Source organism: Syngnathoides biaculeatus, chromosome 8, assembly GCF_019802595.1.
Source record: "Syngnathoides biaculeatus isolate LvHL_M chromosome 8, ASM1980259v1, whole genome shotgun sequence".
NCBI lineage: Eukaryota > Metazoa > Chordata > Actinopteri > Syngnathiformes > Syngnathidae > Syngnathoides > Syngnathoides biaculeatus.
In genome coordinates this window covers 1,262,108-1,281,863 of record NC_084647.1, presented here as the reverse complement: position 1 = coordinate 1,281,863, position 19,756 = coordinate 1,262,108, and the positions used below count along the sequence as shown (strand labels likewise).

At 41.3% G+C, this 19,756-nt stretch overlaps 1 protein-coding gene across 1 annotated transcript in view; it reads right to left on the bottom strand.

Annotated features, from left to right (window-relative positions):
- Nucleotides 1-18,813: 18,813 nt before the first annotated feature.
- The window catches only part of LOC133504988 (gap junction delta-2 protein), a 42,597-nt gene continuing 41,654 nt past the window's right edge, over nt 18,814-19,756 (bottom strand). The window contains exon 3 of the mRNA XM_061827766.1: nt 18,814-19,663. Coding sequence (XP_061683750.1) covers nt 18,814-19,663 — 850 coding nt within the window. The remainder of the gene's footprint in view (nt 19,664-19,756) is intronic.

The window sequence follows — 19,756 nt, the reverse complement described above, 5'->3', positions numbered from 1 at the left end:
ATGAAGTTATGGGAAAGAGTAGTGGAGGCTAGACTCAGGACAGAAGTAAGTATCTGCAAGCAACAGTATGGTTTCATGCCTAGAAAGGAGTACCACAGATGCATTATTTGCCTTGAGGATGCTCGTGGAAAAGTACAGAGAAGGTCAGAAGGAGCTACATTGTGTCTTTGTGGATCTAGAGAAAGCCTATGACAGAGTACCAAGAGAGGAACTGTAGTACTGCATGCGTAAGTCTGGTGTGGCAGAGAAGTATGTTAAAATAGTACAGGACATGTATGATGGCAGCAGAACAATGGTGAGGTGTGCCTTAGGTGTGACAGAGGAATTTAAGGTGGAGGTGGGACTGCATCAGGGATCAGCTCTCAGCCCCTTCCTGTTTGCAGTGGTAATGGATAGGCTGACAAATGAGGTTAGACTGGAATCGCCTTGGACCATGATGTTCGCAGATGATATTGTGATATGCAGTGAAAGCAGGGAGCATGCAGAGGAACAATTAGAAAGATGGAGACATGCACTGGAAAGGAGAGGAATGAAGATTAGCCGAAGTAAAACAGAATATATGTGCGTGAATGAGAAAAGTGGAGGGGGAAGAGTGAGGCTACAGGGAGAAGAGATAGCGAGGGTGGACGACTTAAAATATTTAGGGTCAACAATCCAGAGCAATGGTGAGTGTGGTAAGGTAGTGAAGAAACAGGTCCAAGCAGGTTGGAACAGCTGGCGAAAGGTGTCTGGTGTGTTATGTGAGAGAAGAGTCTCTGCTAGGATGAAGGGCAAAGTTTACAAAACAGTGGTGAGGCCGGCCATGATGTACGGATTAGAGACGGTGGCACTGAAGAAACAACAGGAAGCAGAACTGGAGGTGGCAGAAATGAAGATGTTGAGGTTCTCGCTTGGAGTGAGCAGGTTGGATAGGATTAGAAATGAGCTCATTAGAGGGACAGCCAAAGTTGGATGTTTTGGAGACAGGGTGAGAGAGAGCAGACTTCGATGGTTTGGACATGTTCAGAGGCGACAGAGTGAGTATATTGGTAGAAGGATGCTGAGGATGGAGCTCCCAGGCAAAAGGGCGAGAGGAAGACCAACTAGAAGGTTGATGGATGTGACGCGGGAAGACATGAGGGCAGTTGGGGTTAGAGAGGAAGATGCAGGTCATAGGCTAAGATGGAAAAAGATGACACGCTGTGGCGACCCCTAACGGGACAAGCCGAAAGGAAAAGAAGAAAAAGAATAACAATGGTTGCCTTTTTCCTGTGCCACAAGCCTCCTCTTCCTCCTTTGCATTTCTTGACCAGGGGCTTCATCCTTCGTTTTTGCATCTTCCCCCACTGTGCTAAACATGACTCAAGGGCACCGTTGCCTCCCTCCTCCTCAAGATTCTGTTTCACCTCTTGTTATGACTTCACAACTCCTGCAGAGCATCGGACCAACAATCCACCACTTTTTATGTTTACTAAGTCTTTAATGACTCTCTTCTCCCTCTCACATGCAGTGTCACATATTAGCGCATGTAAATGGTAATGTCTTCCTTGCATCCTTACTTTGCCCACGGCCCTGTCACATCATGTTCAGCAGCATTTTGAAAGCCAGTGGATCACTTGAGACACAGAAAAAGGGGCAAACGACTAAACATGCTTTGAGTTTACGAATGTCGTGTAAAGCCGTTAGTAGTCAATTTTCTTTCACTCACCTATCTGATCATTGCCTCTACATGCAAATAACTTGTGCTCATTGTTGGGTTTAGAAGGTATAGAATTATTTTTGTACACCGTTATTTGATTGTGGGTGGTATTTTTTTGTTTTTATTTTTTTTCATAGGCTTGACCTTATATTTAGCAGACATGAATGCTCTTGATACACATGCACTATCCTATTCGAACAAATATAATCTTTTTTTAAATTTTGATACAAAAGAATTCATTACATTCATTACTGGTCCACTGTCCGACATCTCAGGAATGGGAAGCAGTGGGTGTAAATGATGCAACCCCTGCGAAGAATGAAAATCTGTGAATATTGGCTACAGTATTAATATACCTATGCATAATATGTACCATATTTTTGCTACCATAAGATGGACTCAAAAATCTTACATTTTCTCTTAAATGATAGCATACTTTATGTATACAATTGTTGTGTGACTTATCCTATGAAGTACACATGAACACACTGCTTACATTGATAGCATCCATGCTAGCACGTGTTTCAGTGTGCATGTACACTGCCACATGATAGTGCTTACAAGGCAAAGAAGAATAATTGCTTTATACATCTGTAAGCAGAAGATGCTTACATGATCTCATAAGCTGCCTGTGTTGGGAGGTCATTACTGACAATGTTGTACACACTCAGAATGTCACATCAAAACTAAAACTATCACACAACAGCAAACAGAATAGAAGATGTAGAAAATAATAAAAGAATGACTCAATAAGTAATTGGCACACACTTAAATCCTATTTACATGCTCCCAGTATGCTTTGCGGCACTCCCAGACTGCTTTGCAGCACTGAGGACCTCCTAAGGTGAGAACATGCAACCTTTTGAACCACGATTTGAAGCCTAGTCCTCAGAACTGTGAGGCCAACGCTCTAACCAGGTGCCCCACCATGCCGCCGTTTTTCTGAAGTGAATGCACATTTTTACACAACATAAAAATAGCTCAAATGAGATGCGCACAGTTTATATTTGTCCCCACAATTCTCTGCTCATTAGCCTGCATCTGGAGATGCTGGCTTAAACTGGCTATGGCTGGCTCTTTCATGGATGAATTAGTTTCACTCCACCATTCCTGCTGTAAATAATTAAATCAATATTACTGCCACAGAAGAGACAATTAACATGTATCTTATTTGGACAATATTGCTTCATGCAATGCTCTGCCCATTATACACACAAGACGGGTGACAATGTCTACATTAAGACAACTATTGGAATCACTGTCACGGACAATATATGCAAATCAGTAACTGTTGCTGAATAAATTACGTGCGTAACCCTAAAGAGTGTATTTTGTATTTTGTACTTGTGCTCCACTGTCATTATTTAGCTTTTCACAGCAAGATTGGTTCTTATGGTGCATTAAAACCTGTGCAGAGAGTCACATAAATACATAAAATTTTAAGTGAATATCATTAATTTGCACAACTCTCCCCAATAATGTGATTTATGGGTATATTTCTAATGTTTAAATCATATGTATTTATACTATAAAAAAATATTATGGCCTCACTCGAACCAATGTTAGGCAAAGTTGCAACATTTAGTGAAGATTTTTTTAAAAGCGCATTCAAAAAAATACACCTTTACAATGTTATTAGTGAGTTATATTGGCAGGGTTGGAACACATGACTGTGATGCAGTTGCAGCCAAAAGCTTTTTATTTTTTGATTTTTTTCCTAAATCATATGTTAAGAGGATGACAACTAGACTATTTTTCTAATTAATTGCGGGATACAATAAAAGCTTAATTATTGAAACAACATGTTTTTATCTTCACAAATAAATACATTATCATTTGTCATTAGGTTGGTAGGTCATCTGGACCTGATGCTATCTGATTTTGAGGCAGAGGTGGGATACATGGATGCTGGCCTGCTAGCCAACCAATTCCAGCACACATACAATCATTCACACTCAGGGCTCTATTTTCCTGACTAGTGAAAATCCGGCACGTTGTGTGACGCAATTGTACAAGGGAACGAATTGGACGGCACTCTCGTAATTTCACAGATAAGTGCAACTGGAATATTGATGAAAAATCATTCATTCCCTTTAGGTGAGGTGCAAAGGCGGTCTTGCATGCATAGTTAGAGCGATCCGTGCGTGACTGGAGGATGTGGCAAACGACAACGTGATTGAATACAGTATGAGATGGTGGTATACACGGCTGACTGAAACACGTCAGGGAACCTCATGAGTACGTCCCTACCCATGCATGATTGTTCATGCAATAACCGCGTACCTGCCTGCCAAAAAATTATAATGCTAATAAAAATACATTCAATTAATTGTTTTCCACAATGATTCAGAGGGTTCAATGTCTGCTGTTAACACATTTATGAATGAAGTACGTGTACATCTGATCCAGCCCATATTTCCGTTGATCATATGTATATGACTTCCTGCAACTCAATCAAATACCCCAACGCCATACCCTATTTTAGGCACAAGTGCAAATTCACTACTGCACTTGTCTAACTGAGGTACACCGGTTAGATCTGGTTTTGATAATCTGTGTTGGTGTGGACATCACCATAGAATATGAGGTCCTGGATGGGTCGTGGTCGGAACGTATTCATAGCTCGCCGGGGGAGTGTGTGACACGGAAGCGGAGGACATCATGGAGCCTACCAGGATCAGACAGGCTTGGTCCTCCGGCAGTCGGTCTACCTTGCGGCGACACCGGGTCTTTCCTGCTGGGTCCTGTTTTGGGCCAGATGGTTCTGTCATGACCCATCGAGAAGGAGGGAGGAACCAAATGAAGGACTCGGGAGACGCAGAGGTATATCTGGAAAAACGTTTATTGTTCCAAGGTCGGGGATCAGGCAGACCGTCAGGTGCAGCAGCCGTAGTCAGGACGTCGGGCGTAGAGAGCAGGTCCGCGGGCAGGCAGGGGTCGGTACATGGGAGATCAATCAAAGAAGGCAGGAGTGTCAAAGGAGTCAGGCTTACGGGGTCGGTTGGAGAACAGGCGGAGGTCGGTACACACGGGTTCGTGATCAGAGATATGGGAGTGCTGGAACGGGGCATGAGTTGCAACGATCTGGCAAAGCCAGACCGTCCACTGGGTTCCATATATACACTCGGGTAATCACTGTTGATGAGGTGCAGGAGTGCGCCTCTTAATCAGAGCAGCTGTGTGGGGAACCACATGCCTGCAAATATAAAGTTGCGAGTGCGTGTTCTCTTTGTAATTATGAGTGTACCGCTTTAAGAGCGCAGGGGGGCGGTGTCAGGTAAACTTGGAAGTAGAAGTAGTTGAGCAGAAACCGTGTACTTCCGTGTTAAAAAAAAAAAGACTCCAGGCTGTGGTTCACTGCGCTGAATTGGTTTTCATGTGCGCTGAGGGTGTGTGACAACTGCGCAATTGCACATCTTAGAGGGAACATTGGTCAAGACTACACAAAATAAGCGCCGTCTTTCAATATTTATGTATTTCTACTCATAACAAATTTTACACGTGATTTTTCATGCTCGACTATGAAGATTTGTGAGTGTGATGACGCGCGTACATGCCCATTAAATCACAATGACTGGCAGTAGCTTGTTGCGGCCAGGCCGGGCCACTTTACCTCGTTGTCATCGCTCGCAGCTGAGTACACTACATACTGTCATACATACTCTCAGGTAGTCTGTTGTTTGTTAGAAGTGATCGGGATATCATCTAAATATTTCTAGAAACAATAGAATAATATTGCCCTGGTCACTTCACTAAATTGTGAGATGTTCTCTCTTCGAAAAGAACTTCTGTGTCAGAAAAGGCATGGGAAAAAATCTGAAAATCTCTGTTGTTCCTCTCCCATAGCAGGTGTCACTACATGTTTTCAATGGCGATTGTTCCAATGTGACATCTGGTGATGATGTAGCAGGCAATATGGATGTCGAGTGAGACTTCCACATTTTTGTGCATGGATGACACGCTCTCCGCTCATATTTATGTTTTTGTATAGACATTGAAGTGAATAATGTTATGTGTACTTTTGATTACAATATCTATTTTAGAATGATTATAGACATGTCAGTTGGACTTTAAGTACAGAATGTGCTGGTGAACAATTGACCCCTCCGTACAGGGCACTTAACCACGCCTCCTGAAGTGACGTCACGCCACGTGCGCTGACGTAAGACAAACAGTAAAAATGGCAAATACAATACAATACATTCTGAACTGAGACAGACTCTATGCTTCTGATTTCATTCAAATCAACGATATATTATAGATTCTAAATACAATACATTCTTAACTGAGAGAGACGCCATGCTTCTGATTTCATTCAATCTTTCACACGTAGCAATGTTATGCTAGCGGAGAACGTCTCATTCATTTATACGAGACGTGTATTAAAAATCAAATGTAGGGCATATCTTCGTGCAAACCCAGTCTGGTTCAGCTTCGGCCGCGAGCCAGCAAGAAATCAATACGTTTGTGCAGTCCGATCATCGCTAAATATCGCTCAACAAAGAATAAGTCTGTCAATCGTTTACACGTAGCGGTGTTATGCTAGCGAGAACGTCTCATTCATTATACGAGACGTGTATTAAAAATCAAATGTAGGGCATATCTTCGTGCAAACCCAGTCTGGTTAAGCTTCGGCCGCGAGCCAGCAAGAAATCAATACGTTTGTGCAGTCCGATCATCGCTAAATATCGCTCAACGGTTGATATTAGATGGATTTAGTTGATGATGCGGTCTTCCACAAAGTTTGATCCATCGAAGGCATTTTTCGTACTGGGTCTTCGGTTTTGGAAAGGGTACGAATCGAACTCCACCAACTAGCCTTTCAGGATATCTGTCGTCACTATTACAAAGTCCGTGACTTCACCTCTTAACCATATTTTTTGTTAAATAACCTAAATACGCGATAAAACGCTAACTAAACCTATACTGGACCATGCAATGTTGTCTGAGAAAATGGCGGGAGAAAAAATGGGCTTTGGTTTATGCAGATCTCTGGCCTCTGATTGGTCAATGACACGGATTGCGGAATATCCACAGAGGGGTCATTTGCTGGCAACATAAATGTACCAAGGACCTATTGAGCTTTAATCCTTCTGACAATCATTATCATCTGGAGCCAATCAAAATGTTTGTTTTCACATTTTTTTCCCAGCCATTTTTGAGTTTTATCAAAATGCAATATAAACAGAAAAATAGACCAGATGTGCTTGTGCCTGTGTTACTGGTGGTTTTCTGTGTTGTGCTGGTTTGAAGATAGATGTGACACTGGGACTTTTCTGAAGATGATCTCCTTTTCTCTGACGGAATAAAAAGAAAAACCTCTGCATAAATTTAGACCGTTCTCTCGAGCACCTATCCAAAGAAAAGACAGATGAGATTGGCAAGTCAGTTCGGTTTGTCACAGCCGCATGTCCGTGATGCTCAACTGTTACGAAAATACCTTTTTTTTATCTGACTCTGCTTTCATATACCCACTATGTGGCATAAAAAGACAGAACAATAACATTGAGATGAAAAAAAGTGCATGATATAGATTGAAATATTAGGATGGTTCAGGATTAAAAACTGACTGAAACATGGTCGCCCACCTCTCCCAGAGGAAGACTATAGAAAAGGGCAGAGGCGGGGCCACAGAAAACATTTATAGTGGGAATCACAGAAGAAGAAACATATGACAGAAGAGGAGCACTAAGCTAATAAACAGCTCACACTAGATAGGGAAGAATTTTCTTGTCAGGCACTTAAAGATTTTGTGTAATTATATTGAAACTTCATTTAACACAGATTGACCCAGTTATACCTACAGGTATTTACTAGATATTGAAGTTATTCGTGTTCTTTGTTTTTGAATAGGATCTGTTTGTGTTTAGTTGAAAAAGTACTTATTTGTGTATTTTTATTCTTTACTCAAAATATGACGTTTGTTTATACAATACTTACCTTGTGAGTGGATGGCGACCAGTTCGCCCAAAGTCGAGCTGAAAATAAAAGGCACAGAAAATTACTGGATGTGGATGTGGTCAGCTATACAAATTGAAAAATTGCCGTCCGAACCTTTGCCCTACCTAAAGGCCTCTTTATACTCACGCCTGCGACAATCGCGCTGACTGCCTTGTCTTTATACTCGAGCGCAACCTATGCACGGAGTTTTGAAAATGTGCTGTAGTTATTATCCAAGTCAGATGTGTCGCTATGGCTGGTATCAGCTAGAACAGGGGTTCCCAAAGTGGAGTCCACGGAACCCCAGGGGGTGAAAAACGTCTTTACAGGCGGTCTGTGATGTGAAGACTAAAAAACGAAATCGTCTGGAAGCTAATCATGATGTGAGAATTGACCTTTCCAGTTTTGAACCACGTTTTGATTTATTGTGCAAAAATAAAAAGCAAGAACATGTGAGCCACTAAAATTTAGTATATCTTAGTACCAGAATGGCACAGAATGGTGTCCAGCACTACATTATTGGAGAAAGTTGAGGTTGGGGGTCCGGTAGCCTTTTTTAATTTCCTTTTTTTTTTTTTTTTTAACAAGGAACAACAATAGCCACCGTGAAAGAGTGTCTCCTTGAATAAATGATACATTTAATTGTGCTGCAAAATTGATCAAGAGGGCGGCGCCGTATTTGGTATGTGGAGCTGGGAGGAACGGTGAGTATGTCATGACAGAATGTGCAGCAACGGACCAATCAGGTGAGATGATTGCCACGGATTTCTCCACGCAGCAAATTTTTTAGCAGTGTACGTGGCAAGCTACACCAAGGTACTACGTGTGGCTATGCTTAGGTCACGTGATGCAATGTGGGCTTTGTCAATAGTGTGAGCACGGTGATACAAAGAGCCCTTTAGGGTCTACAAAATGTTTTTGTAATCCAGGAAACACACAAACCATGGACAAAACATGCTAACTCCTCACAGAGATTCTAACCCAGAACGTCTTGACCATGAGGGAGAAATGCAAACATGGCTTTACCTTAACTGGTGCACCGATAAATGTTCTTAGTTGAGATGATTTGATTCTTGTGAGCTTCCAACTGTCATCTGTTTGAAGCAGTGCTAAAGTTAACCCAGAGCTTCCTGCTTTCTTTCATTTACGTTTTGTTATTGCCATCAGGATTTGCAAAATGCCTTGCCCTGGAAATGAAACTCAGGTATGAAATTTTGAATTTTTACATGTGCAACAGTCTTTAAAAAGTAGGGTTTTTTTTTACGATATATATTGTCCTAATTATATTTGCAGATGAGCTGCAACTGTAGGAACTGATCCCTGCTGACTTCGGATGCACCATAGGCTTCTTGCCAGCAACTCACAGGACAAATAAATATTTATACTCACATTCACACCTAAGAGAGATTTAAAGTCTCCTTTGAAGATAGTGTGCATGATTTGACAACGTGGGAGGACACTACAGTCCTGGATGAAATCCAACACAAGCATGGAGAGAACATAAAAACTTCACAGATGAGGACTTCAGCCGAGAATCACACCGAGTTGTCATCAAAAGTGTGTACTACTTGCATTATCATTTTCCCTAGAAATAATGTGCATTTTGAAATATTAGCTACTTACACATTTTTTTCATGTCTATAATGAGGAGGTAACATAGTAGAGAATTTTTAATGCAACAAGGCTGAAAGTGTAATAAATCAAAGGAATGTTATGATGACCCAAGATATTACAGACACTTGATGGCTCGATTGGACAGTTCATTTCACTAGAAATTACATATTTAACAACACTGTCAGTATATTCTGATTTTCATGCAGCGGCGTGGCTCGTTGTGCATTTTGCCAATTTGGGAGACCGATCTGTGCCAAGACGCTTGAAGCAAAGTGTGTCTTTGGAGTTGCACTTGGCCGAGTGACACTTTGGTACCAGAAAGTTAGTCTAAACTTTTGCCTGCTCAGACTGTATCGACCTAGTCTAAAAGGTAAATTTGATTGGGGTATAAGCGGACAGACACTGTGGTCCCGAGACATTCAATATTTTTAAGCCACTAGCTCATTCTGTATTTAAATAAGGGTTCCTACTCACTTTGTTGCCACACTGGGCAAGATTAGTGACATTGCGTCACTCATGGAGGGAGAGCTGCAATTATGCTTCGTCCACTGTTGAGACTGTTGTGTCACATTTAAGGGGAATGAGGGGAGCCGCTTTGATTGGTGGCAAATGAGTAAACTACGATCCACCGGGCTGCGTTAAAAATACCCATACGGGGACACAGTTGTACTGCCCGCTATGCCACATGTACGTCATGAAAAAAGGGTCCAGAGTCTTACAGAAAATGTTTGATTGACTTCCAATGTGCACAATTTTAGGGGGAAATTAACACTTTCCACTGTGTTCATTGGGATGGGGTTCAGATCTTTATCAAGGCTGAGAGGCTTATTGATCCCCGTTGCAGTTTTTGCTCATAACCATGCTGCTTGAGATGGTGGTAATGGGTCGTAGAGAGACAGGACTGTGCTGATGAGGCTATAGAGGCTCAAGGTAACGCCGCTAATGGTGACAGTACACCTTCAGGAGACACACTGGCAGTCACATTGCTTGAGTGGAAGCTGAAGGTGATGGGAAAAGTAAAATGTGAAGACTATGAGGACAGTCATGTTGAAGATGACTCACGTGTGTGTGTTTTCAGAAAGTGACGTAGAGCAGCTAGCCATCTGTCAACAGATTAATCCTGCCTGTGTTTAGAGATATTACCGGCTGGCTTATCGCTGTGGCAACGAGCCTTCAATCCCTGTCAAGCACAGCCACCATGTGACCCAAGAGAGAAGGCTGGGTTGCTGTTGGACTCGACACGTACACAAAGAAACACATTATAGCACAGTACATGTATGTAAATATTTCAGGAGCTCACAAGGGCTCGTCGCATATTAAGTATGTGAAGTACATGTGATGAATGGTGGAGGCACATCAAACAAACACACATTTCCCCTGGTCCCATCAATTTCATAGTCTTGGAGTTTAATCCTGGTGGAAGGTTTTACCTTGTTGTCACCTATTCAGTTCAGAAATACATGAAATATAGTATGCGCTAAAGCTCATAGAGTTTTATCACTCACTGGGACCAATACAAGAGCTGCAGCAACAATTTTGCCTTTACAATGATATATGATGGATATCACATCGGTACTTCGATCACACAGAGACAAATATCCACACATTAGATTAAATAAAGCAGAGACACAGTCGTAGTCAAAAATCAGCACCAGACATGATGTAACATTCAAGGTTTAATTCAGTCTTTACATACAGAACATCAGTCAGAAATATACAGTAAACCGTTAAGGTTCTTCAGGTACAGTACACCGTAGAATCTGAAGTCCAAAAGATTATTACGAAGAGCACAAAGAATGTTTTTTTTTTTTGTGTATGTCTGATTCATGGTCACACTTTTCTAGAACCTTTTTGAACTTTGTACTTGTGTCGCACATAATGGTAACAAAACCTATGCTCATTTCAAGGGCTTGATTTGTTTTCATCATTTATTGTCATACTATGTATAGCTGACCTGGGGGGGATGCCAAATATTGGTTCATGGTGCACTTTTCACACCTGTGAAGAGAAGCCGCCCCTATGGTGTGCATGTATGCACGGTAATAGTCCAAGCCCATGTCGACATGGACTTGGAGTATGCGGTCTGGTAAAATGTTTCATTTCTGAAATTGAAAGGACCGCAGGTCAAAATCGAGTTCATGAGCATAAGTCAGGTTGGCACAGAGGTGCTCAGTCAAATCCAAAGCGCCGCAATTTTTCACTTGCTGTAATCAGATCACGAGATCACAATTGTTACTTTCATAGATTAGTGAACAGTGAATGCGGAAATGGATCTTATCTTCAAACTCGTCAGTACAGTATTGTGCTTTAAATGACATTTTCCAACTTCTGCTAACAAAATCATTAATAAGCTGTCTTGTCTTATATATGAAATTGATTCGTCTTAAACGCTGCAAAGTTAAATATATTTGATTAAATTATGGCTTTTTCTTTTGTAGTTTATCTCAAGTCAGAAGCCCTTCTGTGTACTAGTGGGGATCTGTCAATCTAATTCCTAAATTCACAAAAAGCCACCTTTCCACCAATCAGTGCAGTTCAGTTCTGCTTGTCACAGTACAATTTTGAAACGAATAGTGTTACTATACATAACAGTGACATATGCAACCTGTCAGTGTATTCAACATAAAAAAAGGATGTGACAGAGCAAAACAAAGGACAACAATGGAGGACACCCAGCGTTTTCTGCTCATTGTTCTTGGGAAGTGATTCTTTATTACAAAAAAGAAGAAAACTTTGTTTGGGAATAGCCCATCCATTCCTCACAACTCCAAATATTACTTGAGTCCCTCAGAAACTGCAAATTGTCAAGCTCCACACTTTCAATACTACACTTAAACGGGAGGTTGTAAAAAAAAAAAAAGTGGGGTGGTATTTCTTCACAAATTTTTATGGTGGGCAAAAAAAAAAGGTGAACTGCTTGGTGGAAACGCTGCTTTAAGGTTCTTTTGGCAGTGTTTTAAAAAGTCGCATAGCTGAGTGTACCCATGAAACATGCTGAATTCCTGAGGAATCTGATTGTTTGTCTGTGGAAGTCTTTCCATTGTTAGTAATTAAGAACAGTCAAGACAAAGAGCATCATTTTAAGGACATCTACTTTGCACTTGGAAATAGGAAAACACGATGCGGTCTACGTCGATGTCAATATTTTGGAGAAGTCTAACCTCAGTAGCACCAATAGATCATGACTCAATCTTTATTATCATTGCTAGACCCCCAACTATAAATTCAATAAAATGGCAAATGGAACGTACGCTTACTAGAATATTTCTATAAAAGCGATTTCTGTTTCAAAAGATCTCGAATATTTTTATTTCCTGAGTCTGTAGGAATGAAACAATCATCTTGCAAAATTCTTTCACAGAAATTTAATTGTATTCAACAGATTAAAAGTTTGAAAATTGTATTATGATGAGAGATTGTGCTGGGATCGTAACGCTGGAATGTTATGATCCACTTTGCATTGCCATAGTCCTGTATACCCTGTGTTTTGTTGGACTTACTGGCGTGTAAAGCAGAACCTCTTCTAAAATATGTTTGAAGGTATTTTCATGAGTACCCTAGGGTAAAAAGGTTGACTGCATTGAGGTTAACAAAATCTCTTTTTTTTATTTTTGGGTGTCTGTTGTACTACAATCAATGAGTGGGTACTGTGTCTCTGTACTGTCCGAAAACGTTGGTCATTTATATATACACTTGGCATTGAGACGCAACAGCTCGCTAAAAAAGTATTTAAAAGTTATTGTGGAAGAAAACATAGAAACATGCTTAATATATCCATTACACATGCAGTTAAAAAAAATGTATATCACTTTGGCAAGGGAGGCAATATAACATATTTTCTTCTGGTCTTTTAAGCTCTCTACTCTTCTTGATATTTGTATTTTTTTATCTTTTACATACAACAAACTCTTTTTTTGGACATCTTACCACACAAAAAGAGCAACAGACAACAAAATGAACCCACAAGTAAAATAAAAAAACAAGCAAATGAGAACAAACAAAGCTGTATAATTTCACATTGACAAACAGAATAGCGGAGACTGTGGAGAGTAGTGGAATGTTGGAAGAAATTCTGGTGGATTGTTAATGACCCTGTTGCAGACGGGATTTTAGACAGCTGCATCCAAGTTTAACGTGTGTGTCCGCCATCCTCTAAAATAGGACTAACACCAGCACTGACCTTTTGTTGTGGTGATGAGATCAGTTCTGGGTAGCGAGTGCGCAGACTACAGGACATTGGCTTGGCCTTAAGGCTCAAGGTCAGTGATAAACCTTTCTCTACAAGTCCGAGCGCTAACTGAGGAGGGAGTCAAGACTCCACCTCTATTATTAGGTATTCTGCAGTGTGGCGTCAGTGGATCTGCCATGCACGTACAGTGAGTGGAACACATCAATCCCAAATGAGGAGCATAGAAGATGCTTGGAAGAGTCTAAATCTGGGGATAATCACCTGGAAGAATCAGAGAGATTATGACGGTGGGAGTGAGTAGAGAAAAGAGATTTTATGGGGATTTTCTCGGCTTCATCCTTTGTTCTTGTCGCTCCGAGACAGACTGGAGCTTGCACTTGTTGACATGTGAAAGCTGTGTTATGTTACGACACAGATTTAAACTGTAATAAGAGTTCTTAGCCCGGAGTCTTCATTTTAATGGATGTTGGATGATTTGTGTTGACTTGTTTTTTTGTGTGTTTGTTTTTTACAAAAAGGACTTTTTTTTTGGGTTCCATTAATATAATGAAAACTATTGTTAGAGGCTGACAGAAGTACAGGAATGGAAGTTTTACCATTTTTACGATCCCATTCTAATAAAGAGGAAAAGAAATAAAATGTACTTCATACTAATATATATTCACATTGTTAGTTTATTGTTTTGATATTAAAAAAATGGAAGCAGAAGGCAGTAATAAAGCACTTCAGTTCGCAGAGGTAATGCTGGCTCACCACTCCAATATTGGATCAGTTTGTCTCCAATTCAGCCTGGTCAGCTTTGATCTGCCCTAATGACCCTGAAAGGTGTGAGCTAGACAGACAGTCTTATATCAGAACCATCTTGAAACCAAACTGAAGTACAGTGGAACCTAAATAGTTATAGAATGATATTCGATGATAATGTCTGCCTCTAAATTCTCACAGAGCTTTGGAGTTCAACCCGCCATTATGCGTGATACTGCGTCGATCGGTCACTATCAAAGAAATTTTAACACTCCAGTTTTTCCATACACATCAACACTTGTTACAAAATTCAAGGCAGTATAATGTTTTTCTTTCAGTTATTTCATATGGTAAATATTATTACAAATGCAAATGAATCAGAGATCAACCTTAAAGGTTCCACTGTATCAGTTATCTCTGACATGAAATAAAAGTAGCGTGCAGCATGGGGTTATTGACAGAAATAACATGTAGCACTAACTAACATTTCCTCAAAATATTTGGTATATGGTCTTGCATCTGGTAGTTATATGGTAATCTGTTATCTGCGCCCTTACATTTAGTAATATTCAAAATCATTATTTTGTCAGTCCTGGCTGTGAGGCCCACACGCACTTAATTTGTAAAACATCAGACAATACCATAATATGCTGAGTTGTAGTATTCAGCTTTTTAACCTCATCCCTGGCCTCACCTCCTCTTTGTTGTTGTTTTACGATCTGGGATGGTTTTATTTGTTTGTTTTGTCATTTGTCTGGTCTTAACTGATATCGCCATGATTATTATTATTATTTTTTGTCCCCGCACTAGAATCAATAAAAATGATATTTGTGTAATTATTTGCGCCACCTCTTGAAGTTTATCCCTAACAAAGGAAGAGGGCAAATTAATGCAAATCCATCTTGTTTTTCCAAAATTATAATGTACTCTAATATATCAGAATGACATTTTCAGCCTTAACCATAACTCCAGTATATCTTGTTTCATGGGCTCCCTGTGTTAACTGAGTATGTGTGTCTGAGTATGTCTAATTCTATCCATCCATTTTCTATTCTCCTCATCCCCGTCAAAGTTATGGAGCAGTTGGAACCTGTCCCAGCTAACTTTGGGTGAGAGGTGTAGTACACCCTGGACTGGTCACCTGCCAATTGACCCCTCCGTAGATATTCCGCAATCCGCGTCACTGACCAATCAGAGGCCAGAGATCTGCATAAACCACGCCCCATTTTGGACCCGCAGTTTTCTCAGACAACGCTGCATGGTCCAATATAGGTTCTGTTGGCGTTTTATCGCGTATTTGGGTTCTTTAACAATAGATATGGTTAAGAGGTGTAGTCACGGACTTTATAATAGTGACGACAGGTATCCTGAAAGGCTAGTTGGTGGAGTTCAATTCGTACCCTTTCCAAAACCGAAGACCCAGTACGAAAAATGTCTTCGATGGATCAAACTTTGTGGAAGACCGCATCATCAACTGAATCCATCTAAAATCAACCGGAACAGAAGACAGTACGAAAAATGTCTTCGATGGATCAAATTTTGTGGAAGACAGCATGATTAACTGAATCCATCAACCGGAACAGATATGTTTGCACGAAGGTAAGCCCTATATTTGATTTTCAATACATGTTTCATATAAATGAATTAGCAGTTCTTCGCTTGCATAACATAGCTAAGTGTGAATGATTGACGCACTTGATCTGTGTTGAGTGATATTTTGCGATGATCTGACTGCACAAACGTGTCCCTTTGTTCGCGGCTACAGTAAACTGGACTGTGTTTGCACGAAGGTAAGCCCTATATTTCATTTTCAATACATGTCTCATATAAATGAATTAGCAGTTCTTTGCATGCATAACATAGCTACGTTTGAATGATTGACACAATTGATCTGTGTTGAGCGATATTTTGCGATGATCTGACGGCACAAGCGTGTCTCTGTTCAGCGGCTCCCGAGCTAAGCTAAACCGGACTAGCGAGTCCTAAAAGCCTTCGACGTGCACCGAGACACCAAGACTGAAGGAAGGATGTTTGAGGACACTATAAAGTAGTGATTTTCGTACTCGCTCGTGACTTACGTAGGTTCGGCACTAATTCAAGAATAATTATTGAGGGGAGCGCGTGACGTTACACAAAGAAAACGAGAGAAACAACTCGTAAATCAAGCCTCGCCTTCTTTTCCTTCATACGGCGGTTCACAAACGGCTATACAGATACACATACAGATTCTGCACACAAGTGTGATATGTAACACAAAAATAGGAAACTGTCAATGACGAATTCGTCTTTGGGTTATAATATATTATATTATGTGGCTTCTCGGTCTTCCTCTGACTCCGGAAAGATCTCGAGCTAATATCAATGGTTTCTCCGTCGATATGCATGTAAATACCATTGAAATACCCCTCGCTGAAATACTTGAAGCCCCGCTGTCTGCTTTTCAACGATATTTCACTGTTAGCTAAGAAAGCGAGTGAGAAATGAGCCGGTAAATCGGAGAGTTTCACTCTATTTTTTTCTTGCTGCGCCGCCCTTTTTGCTAATTGTCTGACGTAGGCGCACGTGGCGTGACGTCACTTCAGGAGGCGTGGTTAAGTGCCCTGTATGGAGGGGTCAATTACAGGGCGCATTAAGACAACCATTCTCATTCACATTCACATCTATGGGAAATTTGTATTTTTCAATTGAACTGGAATGCATGTTTTGGAACATTGGAGGAAGCCGGGGCAACCAACGGACCATATAAAACTCCACACTGGAAGCATGACCTGAAACCATTACTCATTCATCCGGATTCCAATGTAGAACCTCTTGACTGTGCAGCATTAGTGTTAACCACAACTCCACCATGTTGCTCAATATTATGTAATTGACAACCAAAAAATCCTTCAGTCTACCACTCTCCCACTTGTCTTCAGAAATCAAGGTGCAACAGTTTCAAATATTTTTTTTCTTTCTAATACCTTCATAGCTTTCTTTTACTAGTCTTACATTGCATGCATGCTGAAATCCACTCTGGAGATCACTGCACAGTAATAATAATAATAATAATAATAATAATCATCATCATAATAATAATATTAAACAAAAGCTCAAAACGATCTACAAGTCATTGGGTTACACAGCTTGTTCATTCAGTAACATTGCATCGTGTAAAAATGCCTTTTTCACATGGCTCACCGGCTTAGTTGCCTGAAGCTGTGCAAGTGATTTGGAAAATGCAGATCAAGGCTCTCAATGGAAAAAAAAGAAAAGTTAAGTTTGACTGCATTTTAAATGCAAACGAGCAAAGCATTGCATTTAGCTAAATCAGTTGCACATCCGGTTAAAGGTTTGACAAACAAACCTCACAAGAGTAACCCTTTCCCCCTCGTGTCGATAATCAGGTTCAGTGAAAAAGAGACAAAATTAAAAAAAAATTCAGGCATTTAGAAAAAAAATATTCCACAAACGCCCCACCCATAAAGATAAATATATCTATTTGGATATACTCAAGATGGATAAATATCACTCATATACTCTAGTCATCTTTTCAACAAAAACAAAAAATGGATCTCTCAATGATGGCACCATTGCATTCTCAAAAGAATATTAGAATAAATTGTGATATGATTCATTGGATTGTTTTGAAGTCCTCGGCTCTGCTATTGTTCCCTTGTCTACTGGCTCTCCCTCGACTCTCAACACCCTGGAATGCTTTTAGAGGACCGTTTGGTTTGTGCTTTGGGAGAGACAAACATTTACACGCCAAGTCCATGTGTTCATTAGTTCCTCTCCAACATCTACGTAGAAGGAAAGCAGTGAGGGTCGTTACTGTCATCCAAAGCCCCCCCGGGCTCTACATAGCTGCCAACTCCGGTGTAAGAGCAAGCGAGAGATAGGGAAGAGGAGTGAAAAAAATGGGTTCATGGTACTAGCTATGTTTGTGTTAAAAAATATTTTGCCAAGAGACAAAACATAAACACCATCACTCTCCTTTTCTTGGCTTTGGCTTGGACGAGCGGGGAAGGGGGGGGGGGACGAGGATCAGAAGCAGCTCTTCCTCGCTTGGCTTCACTTTCAGCCTCAGGATGAAGCGGGCGTGCCGGGTTCCCTCACTTGCCCACTGTCACGTTTTCCCAGATTGTGTTGTCGCCCCCTCCTATTCTTGCACACTCACAAACTTGCCTCCTTTCTCCTGTCGTACCTCTGACAGGTCTTCCGTTCCTTCCTTTTGTGCTGTTGCTGCTTAATCTCCAATTCCTTTTTCTTTTTTTTCGGTGAAGTTGACGCAGTCCAGAAAAGCACCATGGGATACGTCAAAAAGCCTGCCATCATCTCCCCTGGTATCCCCAAATAACAAAAAACAGCCCCGATTTGGTTGTTCCCTGTCCAACCACGCGAGGATTTGTCTCTACAGGTTAAAAGACAAAAAAAAAAATGGCAGTTTCAATAGCTCTCAAAAATTAGATTAAAGTGTGTTCATCCTGTCTTTTTGAGTCTTAGATTTTTGTCCTGACGCTCTAAGTGACCAAGAGCGGCACTTAGTAGTCATTCCGTCATCACAGAGAGTAAATCATTTGTTTTGAACCCTGCGGTAGCTTCATTGCACTAAAATCATAATTACTTCGCTCTCACACTCGCACATTCATCCCAGTCCTCTTCATCATCAGACGTAGGCTGACTCACTGGACTGTGTGCGCCCCAGGTTGGGTGGTTGGGACAGATGCGCCATGTCTTTCTTCCTGATCTCACAAATGGATTTCCTGCGGGCCTGGACGCCCCTAATAGCCGCTTTGATTTTACGCCAACCCAGATGGTTGAGCTCAGCCAGGTTGAGCACCACGCAAATGCCGCTCACCGCAAACATGAAAACCAGGAAAACAGTTTTTTCTGTGGGACGCGAGACATAACACTCCACCTCCTTCAGACATGGGTAGCGGTCACATTCAAAAATCCCAGGCACGCTAAAGCCGTAGAGGAAGTATTGACCCGCCAAAAATCCAATCTCAAGGGCGTTTCGGAATACCACTTGAATGATGTAAAAACGGGAGATCCCTTCTTGTCGACGTACTTTGGAGCTCTTTCCATGGGTGAGGCCTCGAGGTGCGTTGGGGATCTCCTTTACTTCTAGGCAGTCGGGTTCTTCCTTCCCACCGCCGCCGTCGCCCCCATGCTGAACTAAAATTCCGTTAATATTGCGGAGCTTTCGTGCCCCATCCCTGCCCCCATAGTCCCGCTCCATTATGGGATAGAGAAAGGAATAACGTCTGTCTCGCTGTTTGGCCGACTGGTGGACGGAATAAGTAATGAAGCAGAGGCTGGGCGTGCACACCAGTATGATCTGGAATACCCAGTAGCGGATGTGCGAAATGGGAAAGGCCTTGTCGTAGCAAGCCTGGTTGCAGCCCGGTTGCAGGGTGTTGCAGATGAACATGGTCTGTTCGTCCTCATACACGGTCTCGCCTACAATAGCCACGATCAGGATACGAAAGATCACAACCACCGTCAGCAGGATCCTAGAGGAGAGAAAAATAGAAATGAGCAAATCACTGACTAACATTCCTTTCTTGCATGATCAATCATCTGCATCTTAGATTGGTTGCATTTCC